Source organism: Octopus bimaculoides, chromosome 25 (assembly GCF_001194135.2).
Source record: "Octopus bimaculoides isolate UCB-OBI-ISO-001 chromosome 25, ASM119413v2, whole genome shotgun sequence".
Lineage (NCBI taxonomy): Eukaryota > Metazoa > Mollusca > Cephalopoda > Octopoda > Octopodidae > Octopus > Octopus bimaculoides.
This window is the reverse complement of record NC_069005.1, coordinates 5,809,950-5,820,948: the sequence shown is the minus strand read 5'-3', so window position 1 is coordinate 5,820,948 and position 10,999 is coordinate 5,809,950. Positions and strand designations below refer to the sequence as shown.

The 10,999-nt window shown below is 38.8% G+C and overlaps 1 protein-coding gene across 1 annotated transcript; it reads left to right on the top strand.

Moving 5' to 3' along the window:
* The first annotated feature begins 1,891 nt into the window (after window positions 1-1,891).
* On the top strand, window positions 1,892-9,371 carry LOC106879262 (NFU1 iron-sulfur cluster scaffold homolog, mitochondrial). The gene is made up of 8 exons (XM_014928760.2): window positions 1,892-2,008; window positions 3,518-3,639; window positions 4,169-4,304; window positions 5,394-5,460; window positions 6,563-6,674; window positions 7,219-7,322; window positions 8,370-8,504; window positions 9,175-9,371. Exons 1-8 carry the CDS (start codon window positions 1,935-1,937, stop codon window positions 9,244-9,246), a joined length of 822 nt encoding a protein of 273 aa, XP_014784246.1. The 5' UTR covers window positions 1,892-1,934; the 3' UTR covers window positions 9,247-9,371.
* The last annotated feature ends 1,628 nt before the right edge of the window (window positions 9,372-10,999 follow it).

Sequence of the window (10,999 nt, the reverse complement as noted above, 5' to 3'; positions counted from 1 at the left end):
TTTTGTTTGAACTTGCTGAGTAAGCTTTGCAGTCACTCTAAGACTGGGGAATTTGGTAACATGAGCGAGGACATTCCAATAGAATGATGATCTAAGGAAAGAAGGATTGGAACATAATGGTTTAAGCAACGGGAAACGTTTTGACGCACCAAGAGTGACGTGAGGCGGAGAAATAAGTGATTCTATAACAAAATTACGAAAAAAAAAAAAAAATTTTATTAGGTTTGAGTAAAAGAGTAACCGTAAAATATATAATTTGTAATTTTTTTTTTTTTTTCATCCAATAGATTTCTTTCAAAATTACTGGACCCTATTTTGATTTATTGAGCCCTTTTAAATTTAAAATGCCATTAAATTTAACTATGTCCTTCTGAATCTGCCTTTTAAAGTTTTGGAGTTTTTACAGACTGTTTGAGGTCACTAGATTAAATAAGACCTTCATTATTTGCATAAGCAAAATTGTAGGGGTCCACTGTTGTTTATCCCCCGGGATCTACTTAAATTCAGCAACTACCTCTACTATTTTTATACTTAGCATATAAAGTAAATCTAGAACTACGGTGTCCGTATTTATTTGACATGGTCCAGTGTTATTTGTGTGAGATTTGGCTGTTATTTTTAGCAAAATCACTGTGGTTCGCAATTATTTCCCCCACGAGAGGGAAAGAGTTATGTCCCTTAGGCCAGTATCTTTTAAGAAAAGGAATTCATTTTTATCACAATAAATTCTTTTATAGTAAGAAAGAGATGGAAAGAAAATAAATGTTTCGCTTAGAAATTTCTTATTTGGAAAGAAATGAAATTCAAATATTTAACGATTAGGCGCAGGCATGGCTGTGTAGCAAGGCGTTTGCTTCCCAACCGTGAAGTCCTGGGTTCAGTGCCACTATTTGGCACCTGGACAAGTGTCGTCTACTATAGTCCCGAGCCAATCAAAGCTTTTGAATAGATTTGGCCGACAGAAACTGAAATAAGCCCATCGCATATGTACGTGTATCTTTGTCCCGAACCACCGCTTGATAACCGATATTGGTTTGTTTACGTCCCCGTACCGTAGCGGTTCGGGTAAAAGACACATTGATAGAATAAGCATAAGGGTAGATTTGTTCGACTAAAACTCTTCAATGTGGTGCCCCAGTATGGCCGCAGTTCAATCACTGAAACAAGTAAACGATAGTGTTAGACAGGTAGATTACGTAACATGTCTATAATATGCGTGGGATAATCTTCTGTGATAATCCAAAGATTATAAAGTCAGACCTAACAGGGAACCGTGAAACCATTCGATCTGCTGGAAGTAGCCACCAAATCTTCCTTGGGTTTATATTGCCATATTGTCTCTGATACTTTGAATAGTATACTCTGTGGTACACTATGCCTTTAAAACAGAACCGAAACGAAATGATTATTGCTGTGAGGCCTTTGATCACAGGGCTGATCAGGGCTGACCAGGGCCCTTTTGAGGTTAAACAAAATCGATATTTCAACTAAAATATAAATACAGATTTTGTAAACGCCAAAGATCGTCATAGAAAGACTTTTAATTATTACAGATAACTGTATTTATTAAATATAGCAATTTTATCTATATTAGTCGTTAATTTATTTAAATTATTAATAATAAATGATACGTTAAGATCAATAATTATAATTAAATGACATTTAAAATATCAAAATGATTCATTTCGAAACTAAGACTCAGAAACTGGTTATAACTGTCAATTTACTTCATGTACGATAAGAAATTTTGACATTTTAATATCTGCACATTTTGAAAATAATTACTCCGTTTTATTTTCAAAATATTACAATGGATATTTACGGGTCATTTTTGAAACTTTTCTTTTTCTCTTTACGCGAACAGATATGCAACGCAATCACTCTTTGTTCGAAACTAAAGTTAGGAGGCTGACTTTAGTTGTTTATTCACCATCATGGCCAACACTGTCGTGTTCCGACGTCTGCTAAAATCTTTTTCGCTGAATTCTTCCTTCAACAATGTTGTTCGGTGAATAGAAACTTATAATTTACCTTTGATGTACCCTATATATCTTCAGTAATTGTTCTAGCATCCGTCCCACATATTCCTGTGATCTCTAACGTTACAACTCAACGGAGGTCATATAGGAGAGTAAAGTATATTGGGAATACAAACAAACACACGCATTTATACATCCTCTGTTTATAGTCACATCCCGTTTATAATCAGCAGTTTCCCGTATTCTACTTACAGCAATTCCAACTATTGACATATCCGCTTATAATCAGTTTTTGTGATGTGAAAATACATTTATAGGATCTTTTTTCCCCCCATTTATAATATAACTAATTACAAAACTTATTACGTAAGCCTTGACAGCTAGTCTGTTTCGAAATTACATAGATACACACATACATACATACATAGCATAGAATATCATAACTATACAAATGTGCTCCCTGCGACTTTCAGATGAATGTGTAGAAAATTTCATTAAAAATCTCTCCCTCTCACACAAACACGTAATTTTTTCTTCGACTACAAAATCTCTTTTGGCCTCAACTTGCACTAATTTTTTTTTCGTACAGAACCCTTGAAATAACAAGATCTCTCTCTCTCTCTCTCTCTTGTGTCATGTCTGTAAAACTCACCCTATGAAAACATATTCAAATATATTCTCAGTAAAACTTATTATAGAGTAATAACGTCTATGTGAAAATGTATTTTTGTATTTATACTTCCATATATATAAAAAATATGGAAAAAAACTATTTAACTTCCTGTTAACATATAAAACTTATTTTATTTAAACAATATATATATATATATGTATGTATATATATCATCATCATCATTTAACGTCCGCTTTCCATGCTAGCATGGGTTGGACGATTTGACTGGGGACTGGCGAACCAGATGGCTACACCAGACTCCAATCTGATCTGGCAGAGTTTCTACAGCTGGATGCCCTTCCTAACGCCAATGACTCCAAGAGTGTAGTGGGGTGCTTTTACGTGCCACCGGCACGAGTATATATATATATAACCTCAGGCCAGGGTGTCTCACAGTGGGACTGAACCCAGAACCATGTGGTTGGGATGTTAGCTTCTTACCACACAGCCACGGTCGTGAAGATGGGAAGGAACAGAGCAGATGTATAATTTATATTAGTTGGGGAATTCGTAAAACCCCCTACAACTGTGTGTAATGCGGTCAAGGTCATAACTGTTGTCATGGTTATTTAACCCAGGTCAGACCTGACTAACCAGACTTTTAATCAAAGGATATTCCAACCATGACCATCCTGATTTTTTCTACTCTTACTTTCTTTTCTTTTGTCTTTTTCTAATCCTAGTGTCCCCCAGAGACAACATTATCCAATGAGTTCTTCCTTTTCTTTCGTATTCTTTTTAATAAGAGTATAGGGTGTGATTTGAATGGCAGGATTTAGCTGCTATTTCCTGCTGAATGAATGACTGCACAGAGGCCCTTTTTTGTTGACTTATTGTGAATTTGGTTTTCTTCTCTCTGTTGCAGGAGCCGTTCATTGTCATCCTTAGTGACAGCGACCTCTGTGATTAAACCAAGGACATTGTCCAGCAGCCTCTCGAGAATCCATCATAGACAGTGGCCAGTCATCTCTCCATACCAGCAGAATGGTAGGGAAACGTTCTAATTTCTACTCTTTACTCTTTTACTTGTTTCAGTCATTTGACTGTGGCCATGCTGGAGCACCGCCTTTAGTCGAGAAAATCGACCCCAGGACTTATTCTTTGTAAGCCTAGTACATATTCTATCGGTCTCTTTTTGCCGAACCGCTAAGTTACGGGAACGTAAACACACCACCATCGGTTCTCAAGCGTTGGTGGGGGGACAAACACAGACACACACACACATATATATATACATATATACGACAGGCTTCTTTCAGTTTTCGTCTACCAAATCCACTCACAAGGCTTTGGTCGGCCCGAGGCTATAGTAGAAGACACTTGCCCAAGGTGCCACGCAGCGGGACTGAACCCGGAACCATGTGGTTGGTAAGCAAGCTACTTACCACACAGCCACTCCTGCGCCTACTGTGCCATTTCCAAACAAAATTTCCGTTTTTATTTATTTATTTATATTTGTTTGTTTTCTTTTTAATTTCTTTGTTTTCCTCTTTTCTATCTCTGTCTCTCTTTACAGTCCGAACCATGTTTATTCAAACACAAGATACGCCAAACCCGAACAGTCTCAAATTCATCCCAGGTACTCAGGTTCTTGAGGCAGGTACCAAAGACTTTCCAAATATGGCCTCCGCCCATTGTTCTCCCTTAGCCAGGTAAGTTTATAACATGACATGTATGTGTGTATGTCTCTGTTAGTGTGTATGTGTGTGCCTGCATGTGTATATAGTTATGGTGGTTAGGCTGTTGGACTCACAATCACTAGATCATGGGTTCAGTTCTCTGACTGGGTGACACATTGTGTTCTTGAGCATAATTTTAAACTTCAAGAAAAAAATAGCCTTGCGTATTTGTTCTTACGGATCTTTTTGGTTTGACGGGCAACATTTTTCATTAATGTTTTATGTAGTGTTTTTGGTACCGAAACACTTTTAAACTTCGTATACTTGTATATTTTGTATTATAGAACAGATAAAAAATTTTGCATTCGCAGTTATTTCACGTAAAAAGTTGTCATATTTCGGTAATTTCAACCTGCTTCGTATGTGTATGTAAAATCCACAAATTTCCAAACAGAAAACAGAATCGAGAACAAGCACGCACGTAGGCATAACGGCATAACTACAGGGTTTGGCATAACGTACAACCCATTAGCTTTCTTCTTCTCCTCCTCCTCCCATTTCAGCAACGGTCACAGAAATGTTGTTGTTGTTGTTGTTGTTGGCACTCCGTCGCTTACGACGTCGAGGGTTCCAGTTGATCCAATCAACGGAACAGCCTGCTCGTGAAATTAACGTGCAAGTGGCTGAGCACTCCACGGACACGTGTACCCTTAACGTAGTTCTCGGGGATATTCAGCGTGACACAGAGTGTGACAAGGCTGACCCTTTGAATTACAGGCACAGCAGAAACAGGAAGAAAGAGTGAGAGAAAGTTGTGGTGGAAGAGTACAGCAGGGTTCGCCACCATCCCCTGCCGGAGCCTCGTGGAGCTTTCAGGTGTTTTCGCTCAATAACCAAACACTCACAACACCCGGTCTGGGAATCGAAACCGTGATCCTATGATCGCGAGTCTGCTGCCCTAACAACTGGGCCATTGCGCCTCCACGGTCACAAAAATACCCGAAGTCAAATGTTGTCAAATATTTAGTTTGTCGAGTTATATCGAAGGAACACCAACATTTCATCTCAGTTCTTCGTTTTTATATTTTTCTATGTTTTTTTTTTGCCTTTCTTCTTCCGCAGACAACTGTTTCGGGTGGAAGGTGTGCGGTCGGTGTTTTTTGGTTCTGATTTCATCACCATCAACAAGGTAAGTTGGTGTTGTTGTTGTTGTTTGAAAATTTGTTAACTTTAACGTCGTCATCATCATCATCATCATCATCGTCATTGTTGTTGTTGTTGTGGTGTTTATTGTTTTCATCTTCAATTGTTGCTGTCATCATCATTGTCATCAAACTTAGACTTTGTTATCATCATCATCATCAGCATCATCGTTCTCATCATCAATATTGTCATTGCTGTGCTCTTCCTCCTCCCCCTCCAACTACTTCTCTGCTTCCTTATCTACCCCTCCTCCTCTTCTTCACCCCTTCTCTTCCTCTTCAACCTTTCCTCTTTCTCCTCTTCTTCTCCCTTTCCTCTTCACCTCCTCTTCTTCTCCCTTCCCTCTTCACCTCCTCTTCTTCTCCCTTTCCTCTTTCTCCTCTTCACCCCTCCTCCTCTTTCTCCTCTTCTCCACCCTACCCTTCTCCTCCTCTTCTTCCTCAGGCGGTTCATAAATGATCTTTACAACTTTCTACAGTTTATTGTATTGTGTTGCATGCATTCAACAGGGCCCAGAGTCGAAGTGTTCTCGTGTTCCTAATTAACCTTTATTTGTTTGTCAGTGGTTGGCGTCAGGAAGGGCATCCAGCCATAGAAACCATGCCAGAACAGACAGTGGAGGTTTGGTGCAGCGCCACCAGCCTTACCAGCTCCATTCAAACCGTCCAACCCATGCCAGCATGGAAAACGGATATGTATGTGTTTGTGTGCGTGTATGTGTATATATAGTCTTTTACTTGTTTCAATCATTTAACTATGGCCATGCTGGAGCACCGCCTTTAGTCAAACAAACCAACTCCAGGACTTAGTCTTTGTAAGCCTAGTACTTATTCTATCGGACCCTTTTGCTGAACCACTAAGTTTACAGGGATGTAAACATACCAACATCGGTTGTTAAGCGATGGTGAGGAGACAAAGACAGACACACAAGTATATATAAATATATACGACGTCTCAAGGTAAAAAGCACACCATTTGGCACTCTAACAATACGTCCACATTAAGTTAGATGTAATGATTGCCTTTTGTTATTATTACTGCTTCTGTCATTAATAATTCTCCTTCTTTTTTATATTTTGTTTTTCTAGATTGAAGATACAGATTGGGCTATTATTAAACCTAACATTTATGCTACTATAATGGATTTCTTTGCTAGTGGCCTCCCAGTTCTGACAGAGGAACAACCCTCTGCAGAAACAGGTACAAAAAAAAACAATAACTTCTTACCACATTTTATCTCTTTTTCTTTCGATTCTTTGAAATGTAACGGTTATATGACAGTTGGACAGTTTACCGTTTCTTTATACAATTCTTTGCATTTTATTTGATTTTTGCAAGGGTTGGGTTTGTAGAGGGCAGTCGATGGCACTGGTGTAGGTTACAGCCATGGACTCACTTTATTTGCCGGGTCTTCTCCCACTGAAATTTTTTTCTGGCTCAGAAGACAGTCATGTAATGGTTCTGTCACACAACAGAAATGAATGACACAATAAAAGATTAGAGTTTTGTCCCTTATATTAGAGAGTTCCTCACTTCCTTCAAAATGAATGTAAACAAGGTTAGTATGAATCTTGTGATACCATGCATTTCAGGAGTGGTTAACCAATGTAGCCCTATGTTGTACTGAACTGTATAGGACGTTAAGTGTTAATGATGATCAAAAAAGGTAGGGGGAATAACTTCAAAATTACATGAAGGAATGCAGTGTATAAACAAACAGCTTGTCTGCTTTTCTTAATTTCAGCTATTGACCCTGAAGATGATGAGACTGTAGCTATGATAAAGGAGCTGCTTGACACCCGGATTAGACCCACGGTTCAAGAAGATGGTGGAGACATCGTATTCATGGTTTGTTTTGTCTTACTTTGTTTTTTATTGTTTAGTGGTCTTCCTCTCCCACCCACCCCAGTACACACCTATGACTTAAGTTGAAGACCTCCAGATATTCTTCTATTCTCTATGGAGTACTCCACTGGGTGTTACGCAGACTGTTAACTCCCTTGTATAAACAAAAGAAGTATGCCAATAGGTATATCCTAATACAAACACATGTGTATATCATATTAAACTCTTAATCCCAACACATTTTTTTCCTTTCGTCCCTTTCTGTCGAAGAGCATAGGCTCGAAACATCAAAGGCTTTTCCATTCTTCCTGAGCATCGAACTAATATACCTGCTTGTTATTCCCTCACCTGCAAAAAACTTATGAAATGCTCCAGGCTGGTCATGGACTAACTTGTATAAGCTGAGGATGTTTTTTAGTGGTGCAAGAGGCCAGGGAGAACAAGTCCAGTGGGCAGCTCGTGATGGTCCCCTGTTTTGACAACAAGGATATCATCTACATCCACTGGGTTCCCTCTTGCCAGGCAGTCTACAAAGAGTACTTTGTGGAAGTTTTGAAGGAGTTCAGGAAGAGATTCCATCGCCAAAGGCCAGAATACCTGCACCAATACACAATTCTATCTTGGTAACCAACTACTTGACAGAGATGGGTATCAAAACTGTCCATCACCAGGGGCAGACCCAAGTGCCTCCTCCCCCTCAAGAAAAGAAGTGTGCCCTTCTCAATAATGTTATTACACCCTTTTCTCCTGGAATTGTATTCCTTTGTGCCCTTGTGCCCTCTCTTGAAAATATTCTTTGGACCCCACCTGAACGCCATCCCTACAGTTCACACCTTACTCCCTGTGACTTTTGGTTGTTCCTCAAGCTGAAAAAGAAGATAAAGGAGGCTGTGACAAGGGTCCTGGATGCCTTCCCTTAACGGACGTTAAATGATGATGATGATTAATCCTCAGTTATTTCTCAGAAAAAAATTAATTTAAGAACTATTTGTTGTGGGGTGGTTTTTGCCTTTTTAATAATCAGGAATGTTGTTGTTCTACAAAATGCAGGGATTCGAAGATGGAATTGTCAAACTGAAAATGCAAGGTTCCTGTACCAACTGTCCAAGTTCAGTTGTGACTCTAAAGAGTGGTGTACAGAACATGTTACAGTTTTATATCCCAGAAGTCAAGGAAGTAGAACAGGTAAATTTTCCATCATTGACAGAATCTTTTACCATTATTTTGCAGGTTAGAATAGCTGGCAGAGGTTACAATAATGTAAAGCTAAGTTTAACTCTTTAACATTTCAACTGGCCATACCAGTTGCGTGCTGGGGTCAATCTAATTGACTGGCCCTCTCCCCAAAAACTTCTGGCCTTGTGCCAAGAGTAGAAAAGAAAAAAATCCATCAAGACTGCAGAAAACAATTGTGATACCCAAGTAACCCATACCAGCATGGAAAGCAGAAGTGAACTCATTACATATATTATTATAATTTATTTGCAACTCTATTTTCATTTATCCAGGACTGTATTATGTGATGTTTGTTTTTTTATTAGTAGTGTCATTTGAGGGGAATTTGGCTGTTATTTCTAGCTGGTTGTGTAATAACATAAGAGGTTCCTTTGTTGGATTGTTTTATTGTCTTGTGATATCAATAATTAGAGCCAGACCAGTCGTGGTTGTATGATCATAGGGGTTCTGCTCATGACCATCCCCCGTTAATTTTATATGTAGACATAATGTAGCTAGAAGTACATTATCCAGTATGAGACTTCTCTTTCAAAACAGCAAGTGAGGATTTAGTTACTATTGCTAGCAGGTTCACAAGCCACATAGATAATTCAAACATTGCGTTGTGTCTTTGGTGTAGGTCGAGGATGAAATGGATCGAGTTTCCAATTCAGAATTCCAGAAAATTGAAGAGAAACTTGGTGATGTATGAAGATCTGAAGAAGAAGAAGAGAAAAAATAAGGAAGTTTTCCCCTCTTCAAAATTCCTGTTTTCCACCCTGTTTATTGTACATAGTCTACCCAACTAAATGTTATAATAAAACTTATCTTCGTGTTTTTCAGTTGTTTTCTTTGTATTTCAATTACAAATGCATAAAATTGTTGCTGCTGTTGTTGTTGTTGTTTACCCCAGGTGAACCCTAATCAAACAAGCCATTGGCCGTGTAGTTAAGCAGTTTACTTTACAGCCGTAATATGGCTTGAGGTTTGATCCCGCAGTGCAGCATCTTGGGCGAGTCTTCTCTACCATAACCTCAAGTAGACGAAATCTTTGAGAGTATAATTTGGTAGACAAAAGCCTGGCACCAGCACCATTTCTGTTTTTGGAATCATAGACTCAGTCTGCTGCTTAATTTAAAACACCATCATCATCACCACAACCATCATCACCATCATCACCACCACTTGGTCCTTCGTTACCTTTAGCAGTTGAAAGGATTTCGTCTTCAGGCTGAAGACAATTTTCTCTATTCCTTTCTCCATTCTCAGAGATACTGAAAAAAAAAAAGTCAAAGGTGCTGCCATTCCTTCTGACTAAACATTGGAAAAGGTTTATTTTATCAACCCTGAAAGGATAGGAAGCAAAGTTGTCCCGAGCAGGACTTGAACTCAGAAATACAGAGCTGGAACAAATGCAGTAAGGCAGGGGTCCCCAGTCACCAGGCTGCAGACCAGTAACAGTCCATGGATCATTTGGTACCGGGCAGCACAGAAGGAATGATTCTTATTTCTCTTTTATTGACTGTCACAATCTGCAAGGGTAATTTTGCATTATATATGTAATTGAATTGTAATAATGAAATAAGGTTCATTATTTACATTTGACGGATATTTGTCTGCATCTTGTTTGTTGTTAACACAACGTTTCGGCTGATATACCCTCCAGCCTTCATCAGGTGTCTTGGGGAAATTTCGAACCTGGGTTCTCATTCCTAAGGTATTTTTCGTTGTTGTTGTTGTAAGGCTTATAAATCTACACCATCACCACCATGATGATGGTGTGATTTATAACCCCTAAAAATTCACTCCATAATTGCCCACAGGCATTGTATTGTATTGTTATTGAGTGTGATGTTCCAGTCTGAAAAAAAAAAAATTGTCTTTCATGAAACTGGTGCAAAAATGTTTGGGGATCATGGCTGTAGAGGATTTTTCACAATGTTCTCTTGATTCTGTTAATTCATCACCTTAAACAAAGAATTGTTGTTACTTGGAAACATGGACAAAGAATGTTTGTTTTCATTGGAGTAGGTCTTGAGGAACTTATTCCAATCTCTCCTGCTTTTATCACTCGTTAAGGTTATCTCCACAGATTTACTATAGAAAATCTGCAGAGATATCCCTAACAAGTAATAACACTGCTAAGATGTAATAACACTGCTAACACAGAAGAACACAGTGTTGAGTTATAAAAGTGTTTAATATACTTTGTGGTATATTATGAAGATGCATGGCTCAGTGGTTAGAGCGTGTCGAGCTTACGATCGTGAGGTTGCGAGTTCGGTTCCCAGAGCAGGCTGCATGTTGTGTTCTTGAGCAAGACACTTTATTTCACGTTGCTCCAGTTCACTCAGCTTAGAAAAGAGTTGCGACGTCACTGGTGCCAAGCTGTATCGGCCCCTTTGCCTTTCCCTTGGATAACATCAGTGGTGTGGAGATGAGGAGGCTGGTATGCATGGGTGACT